The sequence below is a fragment of the Magnolia sinica genome, chromosome 2 (genome assembly GCF_029962835.1).
Source record: "Magnolia sinica isolate HGM2019 chromosome 2, MsV1, whole genome shotgun sequence".
Classification (NCBI taxonomy): domain Eukaryota; kingdom Viridiplantae; phylum Streptophyta; class Magnoliopsida; order Magnoliales; family Magnoliaceae; genus Magnolia; species Magnolia sinica.
In genome coordinates, this window is record NC_080574.1 from 106,281,151 (window position 1) to 106,305,927 (window position 24,777).

At 37.4% G+C, this 24,777-nt stretch overlaps 1 protein-coding gene and 1 long non-coding RNA gene across 3 annotated transcripts in view; both read left to right on the top strand.

Annotated features, from left to right (window-relative positions):
* Positions 1-965: 965 nt before the first annotated feature.
* Positions 966-1,457, top strand: LOC131237347 (uncharacterized). The gene is made up of 2 exons (XR_009167192.1): positions 966-1,062; positions 1,174-1,457. It is a non-coding gene; the product is annotated as an uncharacterized LOC131237347 (long non-coding RNA).
* Positions 1,458-15,956: 14,499 nt separating this feature from the next.
* The window catches only part of LOC131237348 (uncharacterized), a 118,346-nt gene continuing 109,525 nt past the window's right edge, over positions 15,957-24,777 (top strand). For both annotated transcript variants that reach the window (XM_058235057.1, XM_058235058.1), the window contains exons 1-4: positions 15,957-16,130; positions 16,215-17,014; positions 17,259-17,384; positions 18,877-18,962. In XM_058235057.1, the coding sequence (XP_058091040.1) occupies positions 16,073-16,130; positions 16,215-17,014; positions 17,259-17,384; positions 18,877-18,962 (1,070 nt within the window). In that variant the 5' untranslated portion in view covers positions 15,957-16,072. The remainder of the gene's footprint in view (positions 16,131-16,214; positions 17,015-17,258; positions 17,385-18,876; positions 18,963-24,777) is intronic.

The window sequence follows — 24,777 nt, forward strand, 5'->3', positions numbered from 1 at the left end:
GAACGCTTTAGATTTCTCTGTTTGGTTTTTATTTTAGTTTACTTCATCGCCAAGTAATAGATTGCACACATGGTGCAAGTTTGGGGTATAGGATTTTTCCTATAAATAGGCAACCCTTGTAGTTCTTTTGATTCATTGAAGTTAATAAAAAAATTTCTGCTTTATTTTTCTGCTCTCTTCGTAAGTTGTGGAAGAATTCAAAAGTGGGTGCGAAGCCCTCCCTTTTCGAAGGGCTAACTACCGTGGTGCGAAGCCACATCGATCCTGATTCACCCCCATCCTCCATCATCTTTTTTTTATCTTCCCCCACCTTCCGTAGTTCGAATTTTTTCTTTTGTTGCATCAGATTTCTTCATTACAGCAAGTTTTCAGATTTCGGCCCGTAGGCGAGCTGAAACTTCGGCGGAGCACCACGCACAAACCGTACATCGGATCGAGCTGAGATTTAGAGGTTTTGGAGACCATCCCTAGCTGACCAGGGCCAAGGTGGCCTTTTTTCTGAATAGTGGGCCCCACACACGTGTGGCCGGGATCACACGCACGTCCGTCTGGCCATTGTTGCTGTCCACACGCAGGATCGTCTTTTAGCTCAGGTTTTTATCCTCTTTTATCCTTTTATAGCCGTTTTTCATGAATCCTAGCCTTAGATTATGTTTTCCCCAAGTTATTTGTCAATTTTCTTACCCTAGGGTTCCCCGAATTGGAATTTCTAAATCCCTTGGATTAGGGACTGATTACTATGTATGCGTGGATGATTATTTCTTATCTTTGAGTATTGTTTGGTTCATAATTTTTATTGATCCAGCCTATTATGTGTATGCCTGGACCCGCATAGATTTCCCTTAATTGAATGTTTGAACTTTCATGTGGGATATGGAATTTGTGTAATTGTTTCTGAACTAACGTGATCTTAAGCCTGAAATCTCGCATATCATATTTGATTTTCATGTCCTGCATCACCTTGTCGGCGGCAGGCTTTGGTTCCAGCCGACAGAGGTTCCAAATGGCACTTTGGTCAGGAGAATTTTACAAGTTGCTTATCAGGCCAAATGTGGTGATTCGGTAGGTGCAAACGGCGCTTCAACATACTTTAAAAGACATTTTTTTAGGGATTTACCGGCTCTTTTTAAAAATTTATATGTGCATTTTAAGGATTTGCTTGCGCTTTTTCAGGATTTACCGGGGACCAGTAAAAGCACTGGAAAAGGTCACTAGCCGCCGGCAAAAGATTTAGCGATGCCTCATTTTTCGGCGTTTGTCTAGCCACCACAATAACTTTTACCGGTGGTTTTTTTTTTTTTTACTTTTACCGACATTTTTTACCACCGATGAAGGTCATTGTTCCCGTAGTGTTATGTGATGAGATTGTACTTAAACATGTGATATGGTAGTGTGTAATGTGATGAGGTTACACTTGAGAATGTGAAACAGTTGATGGACTATGTGATGAGATTACATTTGAGAATATGATTTGATAAGTTGCATTCCCAGGGTGTTGTAATTTTACATTTCATTTGATTTCTCATAGTTTGCTGCTGGGACCATCTATAATAGGAAAGAAAAACATGGATACTCAGTGGTCAATATTGACTTTTAGGCTGAATTCAAATGTTGGAGTGAATTAAGTTGTGAACATTCATGCTTTTCAAAAAAAAAAAAAAAAGAGAACTGAACATTCAGTTTAATAAAAAAAAGTTAATGGGTGCTGCCAAGTCATTCATAATGATGAAGTTGCGTTGAAATTGCAGTGTGTTACTTTTGAGTGGATCATGACATATGACCAGTTTTAGGTTGACATTTCTCTTGTCAAAATACCTTGGACTAGAAGAAAAGTAGAGAAGGTGTTAAATGCTTTACAGATTCAATATAGTGAGAACTTGGAAGGAAATTAGTAAAATATGGGCCAGATACGTAGTAATTGGTAGGTATCATTTTGAACTTCTACATGCACTTGGATACTCTCATATCTCGCTTTTTGGAAATTGGGTATTGCTGGTATTCTCAATTGGGTCTTGCATTTTGAATGTCTACATGCACTTGAACTCTCCTAAATCTGGTTTTTCGGGTATTGCTAGTTTTCTCAACTGGTTGTTGCATTTTTATTTTTATTTTTTTATGTGGAGTATGAATGTTCTTCTCATTATACCCTTCCTTCCTCTCTTGGGTTCTTGCAATGAGGTCATCGGAGACTCAAATGTCAAGAATATTCTTCAAATGTCTGCAAGTGGGTGATGATTATTTTATTTTAGAAACACACAGTATTCTATTCTGTTGTATTGGACATCCTAACAGATGTAGATGGGGAGTCTTTGTCTATATAAATGAATATCTAAAGAGTTATATGCAGTTTTTGGATTGCCCTCTGCCTACATTGTTATTTTGTAGTTTATGGGTGCCTTTTTATGCAAAGTTACATAAATCAACAGATGAGTCCTAATTGATCTCATCATTCCCTTGATAAATAGAAAATTTCTCTAATCGTCCAATGCTTAGACTGAAGAACATCTCCATGTTAAACACTTCATTACCACACAAATTCTTATGTTCTTATGGCTGTAGATTACACCCTTCATACATCATAATCATAATCATCATCATCATCATCCAAGCCTTATCCCAATTTATTGGGGTCAACTGCATGAATCCCATTCCACTTTTTTTGTTCCCATTTATCCAGGGCGGCTCAGGAAGACTCTTATTGAATCATCGGAGCCATTATTGTCAGGATTCATGATAAAAGTTATGGTAGAAAATGATCAAAAGAATAAACTTTGATATTGTAGCTTTTTTTATGAATGATTTATATATATATATATATATATATATATATATATATATATATATATATATATATATATATATATATATATATATATATTGGATGTTAGTACATTGCTTCAGAAATTGCTATGGGTCTTTCCTGGTTCTATTATAGGGCCTTATTGTATATCAGGAGTGTGCTCCCTGATTAGGGAGCGGGGGGGGGGGTCTTTGGCTCGCTTCTGGCAGCCCGGTTATTTTTCTTTCTTTCTTTCTTTTCTTCTTCTTCTTTTTGCCTTTGCACAGTTGATCCCAAGCAGTTGGGATATGGCTTTAGACGACGATGATGATGTTGTTGTTGAGTTGTGTGTGTGTGTGATACCATCAGATTTTTTGAATGGTAGAAAAGTATATCATACTTTAATAATAATTAGTATTTAGTTTACTATTAAATCCCAATATTATTTAAATTAAGCTTAGTTAATTATGTAATTTAATAATTAGAAATATAAAAACTGTAAAGAAATAAATAAATGAAAGAAAAAGAGCTTCCAGCTTGTTAGTTGAGCTGGTTAGTTAGTGCACACCCCAGCTAGATGGGAACCAGGCTTGAGTGCTGCTAATGTGAGGTTTTAGTCTTGCCTGAACTAGTTATGTAATCTATATTGGAAAAAAAACGGCAATTTTCTGCAAAGAAATGGCCTAAACTACTAGAATAACTGCCAATATAACGTTTTATATCGGCCTTTCAGCAGCCATAACTTCCTCCTAGTGAAGCTCATTCAAAGCTTATATATACATATGTAAAAGAGACACATCAAGGGACGATAACATTTGGAGACAAATCGAGGGTAGGAAGACGGGGTATGACTGCTAAAGTAAAAGCTGTTATTTGTGCAGCCAGTGCAGGGATCCCTATTGTTATTACCAGGTACTTCTCTACATTTTATTCTTTTCAATATATGACAGTATCCTTTTCGGTACTTTAGATGTGCGCTTAAGCTTTTAGCTTTTGATATTCCTTTAATTCAACTATATTCATAGTAGCAACAAACCTCAAGTTGATAATGTTTTTATGATCATTTTTAAAATTCCACAATGTCCTCGTTAAAAAATAAATGAATAAAGAAGAAGCTGGGTTTTGAAATAGTAGCACCTTATTTGTAAGTTTTAAATAGGGATTTGGTTTGCAAGTCTTTCTTTTATAGAAGAAGCTTCTTAGCACATGTGAGGCAATTGAACGTGATATAGTGAATGGTTGCTAATTGCTCAACCTTAATACAATAAAGTTCCCATTGCAATGTGTAACTGCTCATCCAGTATGATATCATTGAGATTTACAGGTTTTTAAGGTTTACTAACTCTCAGATGGAATAGGTACATTTTTAACAGAAATCCTCCCTCTTGTTTTTGTTAGTTTCACATTATTTTTCCATCAATGTGCCAAACCGCTGTAATGCTCTCTTCCACCTTTGGCTTGATATTGCAGCTCCAAACATTCATTTTGGATATGGAGTCCACTTGAAAGTTTGAGGTAGTTTGGTTATGATAGTTTGAGGTACCCCACTTGAAAGTAATGCAATTGAAATATGGAGTCCATTCCATCCATATGCCTGCCTGCTTGCCTGCTAAGGGAGGAAATTGCAGTTTGGTTATTTCCATTTTATTATATCAATGTTTGCAATTCAATTTGATAGTGCATTAAAATTCACCCCAACTACCAAAGGGTTTTACTGATAATTGGACAGTTCCTTTGTTTCAATGCCATTGATGCACAACATTTTCACATTTAAAAAAGAAAAAGAACAAAAAAAAAAAAAGAAAAAAAAGAAAAGAAAAGAAAAAGCCTTGAGATATAGTTGGTGTTTTTGTTCTGGGAAAAGCTTAAACCTTGAATGTAAGTTTTTTGCAACATGAGTTGTTCTTATTCTAATTCTGTGAATTTTCTTAATTTTCTTCACTTGAATGTCATAAAAAGATGGTTTTGGTTTACTTGGGAGTCCAATTAGTGACCCAAGATTCTAGACTTGGGAATCTTTGATTTTGTTTTACAAATGGGTTGCATTTCTCCACTGCTTTGTTACAATTAGCAAGAATTCTGCTACTTTATTCATTTATTTGACTATAAATTATATTTTCCCTAGAAATATGAACTGTGTTCATTTTTGTTTTATATGTTTCTACCATTTCATTTCCCTATTATTGCCATGCCAGAAGTGGCAATTTCTTGAGTCTAGAATGGAATGAAAGATCGGTTTTTAGTAAATTGTTTCCTAAATTCTTTTCTTATAGGAAGATCTGGAATTACCAATAGGTTCTATTCTCTTGTTTCTTCCATCAGATATTATTTAATTTGATTATGTTTTTCATATCCTTATCTCGTCCATGAAACTACCTTCCAAAAATGATAATAATAATATTAATAAACCTAAACTAAACTAAATAAGGTCTAAAACTTAAGTCAGGCCTGCTGCTACCATAAACATCCTGAAATGACAGCTTTGCAGCTATTCTAGTTAGGATTAGGATCCCAAATCTGCCAATCTTTACCACCCCGAGAGATGTTCTAAACATAAAATCCTAACCCTTGACGACTTAAAATGGAGGATATTAAGAATATAATTTAGTTGCCTTAGATAAGTGAAAAGCCTAATCAGTCACTACACATCTATATTGTTGCTAGCATTGTTGAATTAAAACCCATTAACCATGAACTGTGGAAACGGTCAACAACATTGTTGTATTATCACTTTTTCATCCCAAATTTGCACTGGGATAAGCTGGATAAACGTTAGAAGTAATGGATTGGCATTGTCTCATGGCTTTTATTTTAAAATGTGAGCAATCTATCTATATGTGTGGACCTGATCAATACATAAACCTACCATGTGTCATGTGGATGGGATGATAAACCTATGAATTCTCACGAAATGAAGATTTTTTTTTCTCAGCCTTATAAATTTCTCAATTCATTTCATGAGCGAGAAGGAAGTAATAAAAATGAATTGAAATCAGAGACCCAAATGATATTTACCATAAATTCTGAAACTAGAGATCCAATTATTTATTTATCATAAATTCTATGATGTGTGTAATATCAAACTGCAGGTTTTTGCCCACAAAAGATAACCTGAGGAGAAAAGAAATAGACCGAGAAGTGCGAGCTATTATGAGGCGTATGATTGAGAAGAGGGAGATGGCTATGAAAATGGGAGAAGCCCATAACGACGATTTGGTGGGCTTGCTAATGGAATTTAATTTCAAAGAATCCCAATATCAATGGAACTCCAAGAGCATGACTATTGAAGATGTGTTCAATATGATAGATGAGTGCAGACTATTCTAATTGGCAGGGCAGGAGACCACATCACCTTTTCTTCTTTCTTCTTGTTCTTTAAAAAAAAAAAACACTTTTGATGAGGAAGCTTTGCTCTATGGCTACAGATTAATGGAAGCCATAAGTTTTATGGCTATGGATTAATTTGTTGCCAAATCTTTAAAAGTTATGGCTACGGCATCAGCTATTACTGTAGCCATATATCTTTAGCTACGGATTTTATCCATAGCTATAGACTGTTTTTGGTAGTGTACGACCGCTGGTAAAGCCTTTACCGGCGCAATATTTACCGGCACTCACCTGACCGCCGGTAAAGGCTGCGGCCAGTTTGAATTGCAATTGATGCAGGTTGAGGCTAATGTTTGTTAAGATGCTAATATGAAATGGTTTTCAGCAAAATGGTAAAGTAATAGTCTGGTCCATCCTGGTAGTTGAAGATGCTAAGCTAAATAGTCTAGTCCATCCTGGTAGTTGAAGATGCTAAGCTAAATAGTTTGGTCCATCCTGGTAGTTGAAGATGCAAGTAACCACAGTAAGGTACAAGTTCTTGAAAAATTATGGAATGAACTTTATTATTTAGTAACCACAGTATAGAATGAAATCCACTTTCGTTATTTATTTTATTGCATAGTATTGTCATAATTCAATCATATCATATCCTCAGGTGCAAACTCACCACACTGTCCATCAATCATATCACATTCTTAAGTGGATATATACTTCATCACACTATCACACTACCATACCACATCTCAAGTACAACTCCATCACGTTGTCCATCAACCGTATCACATTCTCAAGTGGACACATCACGCTCACACAACCACATATCATATCCTCAAGTGTAACCTCATCACATAGTCCTTCAATTTCTTTCATTCTCAAGTGTAACCTTATCACACTGTCACACTACAATATCATATCCTCAAGTGTAACCTCATCACACTGTGACAGTGTGATGTGGTTATTCCATTTGAGAATGTGATACGGTTGACGGACTTTGTGATGAGGTTGCACTTGACGATGTGATATGCTTGTGTGATACTGTAATATAGTTCTGATTGAGAATATAACAGGGTTGTTTATTTTGGCAAAGATTATAGTTTATTTTTATATATCCAGTTTTCAATCTTCATTCATTTAAATCCTTCAAAAGAAATAACGAAAAAGAAAGAAAATAGAAATTCTTAGGTCCTAAAAAAAAGTAGCAACTACCTAAGTAGATTCAAGTGAAAAATTTTAGTTAAATGTAGGGTCATATCACATAGTGAATAAAATGACATATTTGGATGTTCAATTGAATTATAACAATACAATACAATAAAGTAAATAACGAAAGTGGGTTCCATTCCATTCACAGTCGATGTTATTGTGGTTACTAAACAACAAAGTTGGAGCTAATAGTTAGCTCCATTCCATTCACATTCAAGGACTTACACCTTATTGTGGTTACTTGCATGTTCAACTATCAAAATTGACTAAACTATTTAGCTTATCATTTTGCTGAGAACCATTCCATATTAACATCTTAACAACCATTACCCTCAACTCGCATTAATTGCAATTCAACACCTAAGCATTGAGATGTGTTTCTAAATCATCAAAAGTAAGCACCAACTAATTTTAAGAGCCTCAAGAGCCTCCAACGATCTCCAAACTTGTCACTTGCATTACTCAACTTCCTTTGTCATTATCACATTTCAAAAGTGAGATTTCAATATATGGATGACATTCAAATGCATCCATAAGTGGAATTTCAATATTTAATTTCATCAATTTTCAAGTGGAGCCACATCACTCTCACACAACCATATCATTTGCCTGGGAAAATCCTTAGCAACTCTTATCCCCTTCTTTCTACCGCCGACTCTCTCATATCATTCAGACTTTTCCTCTCCCTGCCACCAACTCTCTCTCTCTCTCTCTCTCTCTCTCTCTCTCTCTCTCTCTCTCTGCGCCTCTCTCTCCCCTCTTTCTCTCTCACGGCTGCTTTGGGATCTCTCTATCCGCAACAACCTGTTAACCCATCAGCTATCTCTGTTTTTCCTTTTAATCTCTCTTTTTTATTACCTTTTGTTTTACTTTGATTGTATTTTTTTTTTTGTTTTTTGTTTTTTGTTTTTTTTCTTTTTGCATAAAAGAGCAATACTTGTTATAGTGCTATAATATTGAAATAAATTTACAAGAAAGTCATGATAAATTGAAGCAAGTTGCCGGTTTTAAAAAATTATTTTATTTTGTTATTTATATTTGATTTAAACCAATATCTTCTGTGGCTATGGATTAAATCCGCAGCTATACTATATGTACCTAAAATATATACAGCTATGGATTATATTTGTAGCTAAACGTAGGCTGAACTTACCAATGGCTACGGTTTGTAGATAATTAGCTACGGTTCATAACCGTAGCTACTGTATATTTTTTTTTAAAAAAAATTATAATAATGCATGCTGTCTCTTACTAATACATTCTCTAATAAAAATTATAATAATGGTCTCGTATCTGAATTTTAAATCTGTATATGATAGGTGGCCAGCACAAAAACAACGGGCCTCACCTATCATATCTTCTAAACTCATTCACAAAAAGATAAAAGAAGAAAAAAGAACTAAGCCATGCATTTCATATTACCTGGGAACATCCTTAGCAACTCTGATCCCCTTCTTCACAAATCCCCTGCTCCAGCTGACAAAACAAACCACAACCCATCTCCACAAGGAAACATCTGATCAAATCGGACTACAGCAAAACCAACTATCCAAACAGACCATAACCCATCCCCTAAACAAAAAACCAGCAGCAATCAAATGAATCCTAACAATTTGATGTCCAACTCATACCTGCTGACAATAGAATTAGCATTCTGCCATGCCTCAACAGTCAGCCCCTCAGCTGGGACTGCAGAGAAGTATCGGAAGTGAATTTCATTTTCTTGCATGGCCTACTATTACAATTCTAAGGGAATGCTCCATAGAAAGAAAAAGAAATTCACTTCCGAAAGGCTTGTTCTTGTGTTTGTAGGAGTAAGATGTATGATGTTTGCATGGCAGCCCATGAAATGTGTACTGAAACTAATAACTAGTTGAGATTGATGACTTGGATTATTAGAAGGCATCCCAATGTAGGTAAGATAAATAAATTTTTGTGTTTTTTATAGGATTGAAAATTTTTCAAATATAAATGAAAGAAGTGGCAGACACCATGCAAGAGAGTACAATCTATATCAGAATAGGTACATGCATCTGTGGAAGTGATACAGTTGATGGACTATGTGATGAGATTATACTTAAGGTGTTGATATAATATTGCCCCGGTATGATGGGGTTACACTTGAGAATGTGATACAGTTGATGGACTAAGTGATGAGATTACTCTTAAGGATATAATGTAGTTGTGTGATAGTGTGAAGTGGTTCTACTCGAGAATATGATATGGTTGATAGACTATATGATGAGGTTGTGCTTGAGGATATGATATGGTTGTGTGACAGTGTGATATGGTTCCACTTGAGAATGTGAAATGGTTATTGTATTATGTGATGAGTTGCACTAGAGGATATGATATGGTTGTGTGATAGTATGATGTGGTTACATTTAAGAATAGAATATAGTTGATATACCATGTGATTAGGTTGCACATATGCATATGATATGATTATGTGACCGTGTGAAGTTGTTCCAGATTGAAGAATGTGATACGGTTGATAGACTATTTGTGCTTGAGAATATGATATGATTGTGTTATAGTGTGATAAATGATCTCTACTTGGGAATGTGATATGGTTGATGGACTATGTCATGACGTTGGATAATCCAAAGTTGTGTGACAGTGTGATCATGTTACACTTGAAAAAATGATATAATCGATGGACTATGTTATGAGGTTACGCTCGAGGATATGATATTGTAGTGCGACAATGTGATGATATTACACTTGAGAATAAAAGCAATTGAAGGACCATGCGATGAGGTTACACTTGAGGATATGATATGTGGTTGTGTGAGTGTGATGTGTCCACTTGAGAATGTGATATAGTTGATGGACAACGTGATGGAGTTATACATAAGGATGTGGTATGGTAGTGTGATGAGGTATATATCCACTTGAGAATGTGATACGATTGATGGACAGTGTGAGGAGTTTTCACCTGAGGATATTATATGGTTGTATGACAATGTGATATGGTTACACTTGAGGATATAATATGATTGATGGATTATGTGATTAGGTTGCACTTGAGCGCATGACATGGTTGAGATGATAATGTGATGTGATTCCACTTGAGAATATGATACAGTTGATGGACTATATAATGAGGTTGCACTTAAGGATGCATATGATATGGTTGTGTGATAGTGTGATGTAGTTCCGCTTGAGAATGTGAAACGCTTTTATGTACTGTGTGATGAGGTTGTACTTGAGGATATGATATGGTTGTTTAACAGTTGATGTGGTGGATCCACTTTAGAATGTGATACGATTGATAGACTATGTGATGAGGTTACACTTGAGGATATGATATGATTGTGTGAGTGTGAAGTGATTTCACTTAGAAATGTGATATGGTTGTTTATTTTAATGAAGATTATAGTTTATTTTTCTATTTCCAGTTTTCAATATTCATTCATTTAAAACCCTCAAAAGAAATAACAAAAAAATATATAGCAAAAAGTAAGAAAATAAATAAATAATAATAATCTTAGGTGATAAAGCAAAAGTAATCACTATCAAAAAAGTGGAAAAAAGCTACGGATAAAAACCGTAGCTAAATACCTATGGCTACGGTGTTTAGATCTAAAATTATGGCTATTAGCCGTAGCTAGATTCTTTTTTCTTTTTAAAAATAATGGCTTACCATTGCTAGTGCATGCCCTGATAGATCAACTCATTTAAAAATTTCGAATTCAACAATAAAAAAAACATGTATAACAACTTTCATGAATCATATCATCCAAGTTATTCCCAACTGTATGAAATTCTTTATCCATTATAAACACTTTTCAAGCTAGCCAAATGCACAATCTATTTACTTGTAAACAGATTACCTCTTAAAAGGGAAATAGAATGGTGTTACCTTTTCAAGAGGTCTTATCGATGAACTAGCAGTGCAAGAATCAAATATAATGAAAGATAAAGTAGTTATGCTCTTCCATAAGAGATTACAGTCATATTCAAGCATCCAAAAACAAGTAAAGCAAGAAATCACATGGATCCTCACCACTGAATGACTTACCTTCTTATTTTATAGAGAAACCAAGAGTTCTTGAAACCTGCAAAATTTAGTTGATGCATCCTTAAATTGCTTGTAAACAAGCCCCTAACAAACATCACAAAGAAATAAATGCATTAAAGAACAACTGCGCATTGTGGTCTATGCTATTAGAAAGGAATTTGATATGTTCTGCTGAAAGGTCCACCTAGCAATTTGGGGCACATCCAAATGCAATCATAAGTGATAACTACATTGAAAAAACAAATCAATGATCAAGAAAGCATCTTCATTTAACAATATGCAACAAAACTAAGGTGCACACATGAATGTTTCGAGATATGCAACAACAAATTCAGTTTGATAAAATTACCAAGGTTTTTTATGCTGCTCTCTAAAGGCTCGGTAAAGAAATGACCAAAATGACAAAAAATAAAGAATAAAATCAAAGTTTTCCCGTGAATTATGCAAACTTCCATCATTAAATATAAAGATTAAATTTGACATTAATCAGCAATGGCTAGACATACATCTAATCATTAACCACGGGATTAAAGAAAGGGATTCTATCACAGTAGTTGGAACTGAGCAAGGTATGCCCTTTTCGGGAAAGACGGTGAGCCCACAACACATTTTCAATCATAAAGTCTTAAAAGAAAGAGTAAAGTACCGTATCAGAAAAATATTGAAAGCTTCGTGTTTGTTTTCCATCACCATAAATTGTCAAAGGTTGTTTACGAAGGGCCTGTAACACATCTCAGCATGATTAAAACACTGACATCTTTGTAACAAAAATGCAGCTGCATTGGCTGCAACATTTCCCATCTACAGATTAAGAAGAAAAAAAAAAGAAAGAAAGAAAAAAGAAAAAGAAGAAGAAAAAGAGAAAAAAAAAGGTAGAAGAAAGAAGATAATAAATGTATAAAAGTGAGATCGGACTTTCCTCAAAAAAAGGATAAAAAATGAGCAAGCAATACCCGCAGACATGCAGCAAATGTGGGATGCTTGAAGATTCACACTAGCATGCGTGGAACATATGGGGCACTTGAAGATGGACATTGGCACATGTATGTGCAAAATGGCACATTTTACAATGTGAGGTGATCAATGATTTATGGGGCACATGTCGAGCACTTGAGGATGTGTCGTGGCACATGGTGCACATGAGGTATATGTGGGGCATCAATACATGGTTCGGTGGCAAGTTGAGTGTGGTCCTATCATGTATGTTATTGAGAATGTGATTGGATAAAAGTGTTTCCTATGTGCACTTTTTAGAGATTGTGAGTTGTGACAAACCATGGGTAGTTTCTCCAACAGTTACCTATTCAAATAAGGTTCTTGCTTTTCAAATATGAAAGGAAGCAAGCAATATATTTGTTCAAAAGCAGAAATGTTACTTGCCAAACTTAAGGAATGCTTCATACTTTTTGATTTTTTCCAGGATATCCTCAGAAGCAGGTAACTTTCTCCTTTGCAATTGTGATTGTATATCTTTAGCCTCTTCTCTGAAAGCAAAGAATACAGAATAATCCTTTGTAAGAAGCCATTATCATACATCAATTTAGAAAAAGAATAAATCAGTTGTCATTCATAGGATATAGAAATTCACAAATGGAAAGCCCATTGCCCCACGGATATATGACAATACTCCATCATTAATACTTCAATTTATTCTGGTCATGATGTATACACCTCTTTCATGGTGACATCCATGATTACCCATGCATTGAATAGGATATACATCCTAACCTCACCTTCACCTAAATATTCATATAATTATACTTGGAAATTTGAAGTTCAATCTAGCGTCGGAGACATGGTACAGAGGATGGTTTCTAAAGAACCATAACTATAGTTTGGAAAACTAGTTGGTTGACCCAAAACTCGCCCAAGTTGACTTGACCTGGTCACATACTGATCACTTGGTCAGCTGAAATCCTGTTCGTTGGGACTCTAGACTGCAACAGTTTTTTATTGTGATTGATGGCTCTCCAAAAGAATTTCTTAGAGTTTCTGGTGGGCTCCGACAAAAGCGACCACTACCTTTTTTTCTTTTTTTTCTTTTTCAAATTTTCATGGTGCTTGAGGCCCCTGGCAAATTGATTTTAAAAAAAAAGGCAGCACACTTGGGTGGATTAGAAAGATATATTATCCCATGTAATCACACTCACACCTCCATTTTGCAAGCAATACCCTTGAATATGTGATTATGGACTACTCTTAAGTGCTATTAGATGGATTTAGGTCAGAGGACCAAACATAGTGGAAGCTATCCAGGGAGTGGGTGGGTTTAGAGGATGGTTATCAATATGTATTAGCTAAATGCTTTAGGTGTGGCGCAACCAGCTAATGGAAAGAATCCACCCAACTGTAAGCATCTTTAATCTAAGCACAAGAACCACAAACAAAGTAGAAGAAACAAACTAGAAATTTTATTCAATTCAAAGGTGCCTTGAAACTACTCATGAAAAGCCCTTAAATAAGCTCCTTACACGTACAAAGAAGGTGAGTTCATAATGCCATTGACAACCAATAACTTATTACAAAAATGGAAAAAAAAATTAAAAAATGCTTAAGAGATAAGAATGAATTTAAAAAGATTTGGCTAATTGATTTTGCATAACTAGCTGCCTATTTAGGAGGCTTGGGCCTACTTATGGATGGGCCAACTGTGGGACTTGGGCTTAGGCCTAATAGGCCTAGGCCTAGCCCATGAATCTTGAGCCCAATTCAATTAGCATCAAGATGCCAAGCTGAAACATAATTTAGACTGTGCCTCAACATTAAATATCCTAGTGAAGCATTTTAGATTTAGTTGTAGCGCAGATTGAAAGATTCTCAACACTAATGAGACACTAACTGTCATTGGGAGCTAGGTGAGATTATTTTATTTTATTTTTTTCCATACGCACATTCCTTTCTTTGCAAATGCCCCGTAACACTGCAAGCAGCATCATATCCCACATAATAGAGCCACGGGTGGAAAACGGCCCTTTTTCTCACACCCATGAAGTCATACACGATCTGTTAAAAACCCATGCCAATCCACCTTGCAACTTTACAATGAATGGAGAGGTGATTGACAGCCTCTTCATCCCCCTTGCATAAAAAGCACGCATTGGGAATTTGCCATGTTCCACTTCCTTATCAAATGTTAAGATCCTTTTATCCATGTCAGCCCAAAGGAGAATTTGGATGGGTGGCATGGAAGCTTTCCAAGCCTTCACCAATGGAGAGGGAGACAATCCACCATAAAAAAAGAAGAAAGGAACATTCTTCAAACAATTACTTACTTTCTTATCTTCCACCAATGTCTTCTTCTTTTTTTAATATAAAGGTAACATTACCAGGGATTGAACCATAGATAATCCACACACTATACTCTCTACCTTGCTGACTGTTTAGGTGAAATTGCAATCCACTAGCTGGTGCATGTAGCTGTACCATACAACTCGGTGGAGGATATATACTTTCCACATAGAAGTTATCCTGACCATTCAAATAATAGACATGAATGTAAATTGTTGACCTCTGTAGGCTTTTGGTTGCCCAAAAATTAAGTGGCTTGGTACACCTGTGGCAGCCCGTACTTTTCCCATGACACATTCATGGTGGAACTTACATCCTAAACAGTTCCAACCACTTGCACAGGGCACCCAACTTGTAGGAGTGCAGATTCATTTCAGTAGTTAGACTACTAGACTAAGCCTTGAACAACAATACGAAGCAGAGGAACCATGTATTATACAATTGTGCCCTGCATGCAATGGTATTAAATGATTGATCTTCAACAACTTGCAAGTATTAATGCAATAGCTTCAAGTTTCACAAACACATTCCAAAAATTGTATGCCCTGTTGTTTACCATTACATCATTAGAAAAAGAAAACTCTCTCAAAGGAATAATACAGATGCTTTGGGCAGTGATCTATGCCCTGCTGTGCAATGTGATCGTTATGGTAGGGCAGTGAAATGACAGAGAAGAATCCAACAGCTTGCCAATGGAAGCAGTCGTTGCTTTTCTCTAAAGCAGTAAATCTTTTTAAAGAACGTAGAGTCCAAATTTAAAAGAAAACCCAACTAAAATATATAAAAATTCAAATACCAATCTCGTAAATCTTTTGCAATTTCTATAACTCTCGTCTTTTAGCCAAAAAGAAAAACGACCCAACGGAAGAAAAAGAGAGAGAGAGGAGATGAGACTCTCTCCATTTTCTTCCTTTTCTTTTCCCTCCTTTCCTGGTTTCTTTTTCTGATATATATATTTTTTTTGTTTTTTCCTTTGTTTTTTTTTAAAAAAAATATTTATAATGGTTCGGAGTCGGTAGTTTTCTTCTATTATTTTTTTTTCTAAAGTGAGTGGTGACGTGGACCAATTAGGACCGGACAATCAGGGAATCCCTTTTTACCAAATAACAGAGGATCCGGACTCAACGCATGCATACGGTGGCCCCCATAGAGGCGTTGCCGGCAATCCCTGTCTCCTTTTCATTCCGTGCGGCAAGATCGGGATGTATTCGAGCAAAAACTTCCGAATAAATAGTCTGTAGTCGGGACAGAAGCAACATTTCTCTCTTGCTCCGGGAGGTGGTGAGAGCGGGAGAAGAAACTGCAAACTCTCGTTCTCCTAAAACCCAAAAAATCCCCCCCACTTTCTCTCTCTCTCTCTCTCTCTCTCTCTCTCCCAAAAGGCCCCTAAAACCAAACCCTAGAATCACAAAACCAGTTAAAAGCCCCACAACGCTCCTAGGGTTTCCAAAATGAGCCCAATTCAGAACTTCGAGCAGCATGCTCGCCGTCTGATCGAGCCTGACCTCAGTAATCCTATCTCTCTCTCTCCCATTTCCTCACTGAAATTTCGACATAGAAATGTATATATGTGTGTTTGTTTGTTTTATGCAGTGCTGACAGCCCGCCTTCAGATGGCAATGGAGGTTCGGGATGGCCTCGAGATCGCCCACACGTCGGAGTACCTCAACTTCCTCAAGTGCTACTTCCGGCCTTTCTCGACAATCCTGACGCAACTGACGTCCCCGCAGCTATCTGACACGACGGAGCACAAGCTCCGGAACGTGATCGTTGAGATACTCAATCGGCTCCCCCACACTGAGGTCCTTCGCCCCTTTGTCCAGGACCTCCTCAAGGTCGCCATGCACGTCCTCACCACCGACAACGAGGAGAATGGCCTCATCTGCATCCGCATCATCTTCGACCTCCTCCGCAACTTCCGCCCCAGCCTCGAGAACGAGGTCCAGCCGTTCCTCGATTTTGTGTGTAAGATCTACCAGAACTTCAGGGCCACTGTTGCCTACTTCTTTGATGATGTGGCGGGCGCCAGCGGAGGGGGCTCCGGCAACATAGGGAGCAACAGCGGTGGTGTAGTTGTGGAAGATGTGAAGATGCCACTGATGTCTTCGTCAGACGGTCTTGGTCCAGGTCCAGGCCCCACGGGTGGGTATGCGGGTGGCACTGGGCAGCTTAATCCGAGCACACAGCTTAACCCTAGCACAAGGTCATTCAAGATAGTCACTGAGAGTCCATTGGTTGTGATGTTCCTCTTCCAGCTTTATGGGCGGCTTGTGCAGATCAACATTCCTCACCTGCTGCCACTGATGGTTGCAGCCATTTCAGTGCCTGGTCCTGAAAAGGTCCCTCCACAGTCGAAGAACCACTTCATTGAGTTGAAGGGTGCACAGGTTAAGGTAAAAAAGCCACATCCTAGCTTTTGATTATTCTGTCGAGATATTTAACATATGTGCAGCACATAGATTTCATAGCCTTTGTGTGGAACAAAACCATGGCAGTGTCATAATGTTCTGGTGATCTATTTTTGTGCAGCTAAAAAAAATAGAATCTATGTGCTGAAATGGATTAGGTTTCCCTTCTTCTTCTTCTTTTTTGCAGTTAAGAATAATATCATTTTCGGTGTTTCTCTGTTTACTGCAGACGGTTTCTTTTCTGACTTACCTTCTGAAGAGCTTTGCTGAATATATCAGGCCACATGAAGACAGCATCTGTAAAAGCATAGTGAACCTGCTTGTTACTTGTCCTGACTCAGTTTCCATTCGAAAGGTGAGTAATTAATAATTGATTGATAATTCTTGCTCAAACAGCATTCATTCTATCATCTCTACTCTACCATATATAACGAGAGCAAAATTTGGGGTTACAGGGTAAAAAATCTTCACACTAAATTTTTATGGTTCCTAAAATTCTAACTATTCAAGGACATAGGAAGGTTTTAAACTAAATAAAGGGGTAATTAGGTAATTTTAATCGTCAATTCATGCTTTCCTCAGAGCATATCTGTTTTTAAGATAAGGGAACCTTTCATACTTTGGTAGAGCATCATGGTTGCATAGAGAAGTTGTACACTTGGCATACCAGTAACTTAAATTAAACATTTTTAATTTCCATCTATCATATGATGGACCATAAATGAAATTACTTTACCTATATAATTATCTAAATAGAAGATTGGTGGACTTTTAATGACAATAGAATAAGAAATACTCATGGTCTGGATTTACCAAACAGCTGTCCACTAATCAAAGGTTAGAATTGCTAAAACAATGTAACTTTTAGAAGATGACTCATCCACATCGGATTCTCCAAATTTCCAATTCTCCCCCACGTCTTAGTTTGTTTGAATTATCTCCAATATTGTCGAAATATCTCCGATATTATCGTTATCTCCAGCTTAGCGATACCGATAACACCAATAGTATTAGAAATTCCAAGCATCATCAATGTATTGCTAAGTACTACCAACAAATCGATATCGTCAATATTTTCAATTATGTAAATTCCAAGTGTCGCTTGCATTTCTAATGTATCGATATCGCCAATGTATCACCAATATTTTCAACTGTGTAAATTCTAGGTGACGCTTGTATCACAAGTGTATCAGCGATATTTCAATAATATTGCCAACGTAGAGATATCACAATAAGTTTGTTTATTAAAAAACAATAATTCTATTTCAAAATTTTTTATGAGTGCATTTTTGTATGTAGCTTTCAATTTGTCGTTGCTAATATTGATAATATCTAAATATTATCATTATCGCAACATGCGCTATACCAAGACCACAATCTTTTGTTTCCTTTCCTATTGTTGATGATTTCTTTGCAAAATATCACGAGTTATCGATATTCTGCAATATCGATGGATGTTTGGATGGATAATTGGATGGTTAAATGGGATGGATCATGGATGGGATGGCTAAGACTGTTTCTTACGACCACACATGCTTTTAAGCCCCCATTAAATGGAAACTTATTGTGTATACATTCTTTTTGCAATTTTTTTATTCCTAAATATACAAATATGTGTATTGTAGCATCTCCTGAAGTTTCATTGAAAATTCTATCGTTTTCCCCATATTTTCTTGCATTTCTTGTTATCAGTGATATCGATATTGTTTCCGTATCCCTGACCAGCTAAACTTGTAGCGATACCGATACTTAGAACACTGCGTCTTACAAACCGTTTTCTCTCTCCACATGCATTGCACGTGCCATTTCAACTAGCTTATATTAATATCTCATCTCGCTTGGTACAGGAATTGTTGGTAGCTTTAAAGCACGTTCTTGGTACAGATTTCAAGCGGGGTCTTTTCCCTTTAATTGACACGCTGCTGGAAGAGAGGTACTGCTTTATAGAATTATGTCTGAGTTTTCTGATTGGTAGTTATTGTTTTTCTTCTTTTGTGGTCAATTGGAAGGAAAATTACATTAAGCAGAAATAAATGAACATAATCAAGAGACTATATATTTGGTGCATATACTCATAGGTCATAATTAAGATGCATCTCTCCAATACAACACAACTACTGGCCTTGTGATTTGCTTCTTCGTGTATGTAATTTTGCTTCTTTGTTGATTTAAGTTTTCTCCAAAAAATACATGTGTCCTTCCAGTTTGATGAATTTCACTCTCCTATTTTCTTCATCAAGTGGAAGGGGAAATTTCACTAAAAGAGCAGAAATCATGTTTGCAAGTTTGCTTCATTGTGGGTTTAAGTTTTCTCCAAAAATACAAATTTCCTTCCAGTTTGATGAATTTCACTCACTCATCTTCTTCATCAAGAGGAAGGAGAAATTTCACTAAAAGAACAGAAATCATTCTAGCATATGATTGGGGCATATACTCCCAACAATGTTTCCTAGATCCCTCCTCCCTCCCCCCTCCCCCTCCCCTCTTTATAATTTCCTTTTCAAACCTCGTGAGGTAATTTGAGATCTGAATTGCTATTTTTACCGACTTGAAAGGATCTATTCTCTTATTGCTGATTAAGTGGTAAACTGGTGGTGTAAGTCTAAATTGGATCATAGAGATGGATACTTGGTTTATGCAACCACAAGCATATCTTATAATACTATGCTCATAGGATCTATAATGGTAACATTCATCATTTCATATATAGTTGCAATTTTGTATGCATAACTATTTTGGTTATATCATATACATAGTAGGATGCAGTGGAATCACCCACATCACCCTACTAGTGTACAAATATTAGAGAAGGTAGAGTATTGTGTACCCACTCCCATACCACATACGAGAGTAATTTGCAATAGGATACCTAACTCCTAAGTAACAATTAAGATACCGTTGTTGTAAATTTTTGGCCTCAATATTATCTCTATCATGGATGTAAGACACCGTATCAATAGTGCTCAGAGAAAATGGATAATTTTTGTAAAAATTTTGTGAACATAGGATGGACGATAAGTAGGACTAAAGCTCTTCACAGAAGATGGTCAATTGTTAGGGTTTTCTTTCTGCCTATGAGCTAGACAAACACTGTAACCCTAGGGGGATGCCATAGTACCGGTGGTGAAAAGGATGAGATGTGGAAGGGCCTTGAACTGGATCAGGAAATATACTGCATAAAGATTTGACAGAGAACTTCGCAGATTTATGTGTACTCCATATGATCCGATCCTCAAATTGGACACCAGCTTAAGGTTCTTTAAGAAATCCAGCAGGCCAATGAACTCAGCTATTTCCTCATCCATCATGTTCCTTCGGCAAGGGGGAGCCCACTGGTTCACCTCTCCATTGGAAGAAAAACAATCAACCACTACAACAAAGCTATCGGCAACCAACTGGGCAACTCTAGGGAATAGGGCCTGTAGCACCTTATCTCCACACCACTTATCAACCTAGAAGCAAATACATTGTTTATTGCCCAAGGCGAACAAGATACCTCTACACACAATATGCTCTGTAGCCGTTATCGCCTTCCAAACTCCGGAAGCTCTATTAAGGGAAGGAAGCCTCACAAACCAACCTCCACCTTGTGTGCCGTATTTAGAAGCGATTAACTCTCTCCGTCTATTCCTTTTTTTGACTTGAATCTCCAGATCCATTTACTAAGCAATGCCAGGTTCATAGTTGCCATAGGCTTAAGGCCAGCCCCTCCTTCCTTAATTGGTTTGCAAACCTCATCCTACCTCAGAAGATGAAATTTTCTCCCCTCCTTGTCACCTTTCCAAAGAAAAGTCTCTCCTTAGCTTCTCGAGTCAATGCAAAACTGATGCAAGGCATTTAAACATAGACATGAAATACACCAACATGTTAAAAAATGCAGACTTGATAGGGGTGAGGTGATCTCCTATGGAGAGATTGACGTTTCCAGGATGTTAATTTCCTATAGCTGGGCATCGAGTCGAGTCGGACCGAGGTAGGGCTGATCCGACTCGATCCGGTTTTGAAATAGACTCGACCCGACTCAGTACCGAGTCCAGCATGCCTAACTCGATCCAAGTCTGGGTCTAGCTTGGACTAATTCGGACCGAGTCCGACCCGATCACAAGTGCCAAGTCGGGTCATGTGCAACGGGTATCCACGGGTTGAAATCACAACTCAAAACCTAGGTGCACCTGGTAGAATTGCAGCCTCTCCATGAAACGTTAAATTTAAGGTTTATATGTGTGTGTGTACGAGTTGAGTCAGTACCGAGTTAGATTTCGGGTGGAGTCGAGTTGAGTTACTGGGTAACTCGAACTCGACTCGGTTTGAGTTTGGATTGGACGAAGTCTACTTGGTTTGGTTCGACTCACCCACTCAGTTTGGATCGAGGGGTCTGAACGAGTTGGAGGAGTCGAGTTTGTCGAGTCGAGTTGTCTCGTGCCCATCTCTACAATTTCTTGTCAATTCTTTAGATAACTTTATCCCACGAGTGTTTGGGTGGCTTCTCGATATATCGAGGAAGACCAAGATAGGATGAAGGAAGGACCCCTGATTTGCATCCAAAAATATCTGCAAAATGCCTTAGATCCCCACTTTCGATATGTACTCCCAACATCTTAGATTTGGGCACATTGATCTTCAATCCCAAAGCTGCTTCCAAACAAACTAGAATTTTCAAGAGATTGTCCACTGATTCTACCTCCGCTTCACAGAACAACAACGTATCATTGGCATACTGGAGATGACTAATGAACTCCTCTTCTCGAGCACCCTTGAAGCTACGAAATAGGCCATTTTCCTCTCCTTTATGAAGCATCATGCTAAGGACTTCTCCAATGACTACAAATAGATATGCAGAGATGGGGTCACCTTGTCTAAGACCCCAAGATGTGCTGAATTATCCTTTTGGCAATTCATTGACGAGTATAGAAAAGGAAGCGGACTTCACACATGCTCCGATCCGCTCCCTCCACTTTCGGCTGCAACCCAATCTTTCTAGCATATAATGTAGAAAATCCCAATCAACGTGGTTATAAGCCTTTTCAATATTCAGTTTATCAACTAACCCACTCTTTTTCTCCTTGTACTTGGTATCAATGCATTCATGAGCTATTAAGGCATTGTAAAAAATCTGTCTTCCTACCACAATAGTGCCTTGATTTTTTGAAATCACCTTTGAGAGGACTTGGTTGAACCTTGAGGTAAGAATCTTAGTCAGAATCTTATAAAGCTAATTAGTCTGAAGTCTTTTTAATCCATGACATCTTTCTTCACTATCTGCCAAAACTTTTGAAAGAAAGCCATGGAAATCCATCGAGGCTCGGAGCCTTATCCCCACACAGAATCTAGGGCCACTTTCACTTCTTTTAGAAAAGGTCTCTCTAGAGAGGTGACATCTTCAACTGATAATCGATGAAATTGGAGATTATCCAATCTAGGCTGACCCTACTTCACACCTGCAGGCAACTCTCGATACAAGGAAACAATAAAATAACATATTTTGTCATTATTCATAATGCATATTCACAACCACGTTGTATATCCTATTTCCCCGAGCTTAAGCACTGGCAATGCTATGAAAGAATCAGGTATTCTTATCCCCTTCCTTAAGCCAAACTACTCCAGATCTTTGGCACCATTTAATTTCTTCTTCTTTAGCCCTACTAGTATATATTTAAGCTATAAATCGACCCTTTTCAACCTGTCTTCCGTGGATAAATTCTTGCTTTCTTCTAACAAGTCAAGTTGATGAATATCTTCTACCATTTAGTCAAACTCCTCCCTCGTGGTAAGGACCTCATTTTCCCACAATTTGGGCTTCTCTTTTAACATTTTGAGCTTCTTACTAATTTTGAAGCCAACATAACCTTCAACTGTAAAGGAAGACCACCAATCTGCTACTAGCTGATCAAAAGCATCCACTTCCATACAAGCTAATTTGAATATGAATGGTCAAGGACCCCAGTTCTCGCTATCCACCTCTAAAATAACAAGTCTATGATCTGAAATGATTTTTGGAAGGCCCCCTTTGGACAGCTATAGGATATCTCTTGATCCAATTCACGGAGACGAGGAATCTATCTAACTGCAACATGGAAGGATTTTCTTGGCCATTAGACCAAGTAAAACTAGTCCCCCCCCCACCCAAGTTGGACACACTCTTCGTCACCTTGTCACCTGATTTTTCAAATGAAAAATGAATCACGTTAAAATCCCTAGTAACACACCATGGAGCTATGCACCTCTGCCTCATGTTTGTTAAGCTTCTCCCAAAACTGATTCTGGAGCTTGGAGGAACAAGGACCATACATGCTAGTAAAAACTCAAAGAAAGCTTAAAGAGATCTCCATTAGAAGAGTTGAAAAGGAAAATGGGATTTGCAAAGTCGGGTACGAGAGTTTTTTTTTTATATACAATGGATAGCACCAATGATCCATGGACTATAGAAAAGCTTCCAGAAAGAAGAATTGATTTGTCTCCAAACCCAAGACTTCCAAGTAACAATAATTCCCCCTGCTACTCCCACAACATCGAGAACTACCCAATCTGAATTGTTAGCCCCCCAGATAGAATTGATCATAGCTCTGTTCATCGATTGTTGTAACTGGGATTCTTGAATGGCAATGATGTCAGCCTTTGATTTGTAGCACATTTTCTTGACTCGAGCCCTCTTCTCCTCATATTCCCTAGACCTTTGACATTCCAATTTAGGATGATCATTTCTCACCTGCTTTACCTGATCTTATCCGCTTCGCTCCACTAGGGGCACACGAACCATTTGCATTCCCCAAATCTTTGCCCAATCTTATCATCTAGGGGCACATGAACCATTTGCATTGGAGAGTTTCCAAAACAATGGTTTTACTAGAAATTTCCTCGACCTATCCCACAACCAAACGAGGCTGTCCTCCCTTGAAATAGTGGTCCTCATCTCAAATAATAAGCCCATTATGTTCAAAAAATCAGATTCTTCAATTTTAGATAAGTTCCTTTTAAAAAGAGGGTTCTGCACTATTGTTTCCCACTTGCTCAGAGACATCAACAATCTTTACTTCCTTGTGAACAACTACAACATGAAGAGTACCAAACACCGAAATGACTACTCCGAACACCAACAATCATCCTAGATTGAAATTAATGGACCATTACCGATTTCATGGGCTTGGAGCATAGACTCCCTCAAGGGACATTGCTTTCCAACAACCCGAATTTCTATACCTTGAAGATAGAGGAATACCTCTTCCATCTAGTAGAGGAATGCCTCTATCATTTGTCTTACACCATATTCATAATAAGCACTTTTCTCCACATCTCTTCTTCAATACAAAAATGCCAAACCACTTGTCCAAGAGCACTTCATTCATAATCTTGAGGCTTCTAATCCCAACCCATCCATTCGCAATTGTCTTGCAGACTTCTTTCCAACCTATCAGATGAGATTTTTTTCTTCATTTCCACCCCTTGCCTCAATAAATTGCGTTGAATTTTTTCTATTATAGCCAATACACTAGTTGGAATCAACATAATCCCCCTACCAAAATGAATATCTTTCTTTCCACGTTGCCAGCCTCTTTTCCATTCTAACAATCATTGGATCCCAAAGGGATTTTGCTAGATATCCAATACAAAAGGGGAAACCCAGATAGGTGATAGGAAGTGCACCCAGATTGCATCCCTGAATTGTTGCTAGGTTTGTCACTGTACTTAAATTGAGATCAACTCCTAACATCTCACTCTTTAAAAGGTTTTGCTCTCAAACCTAAAGT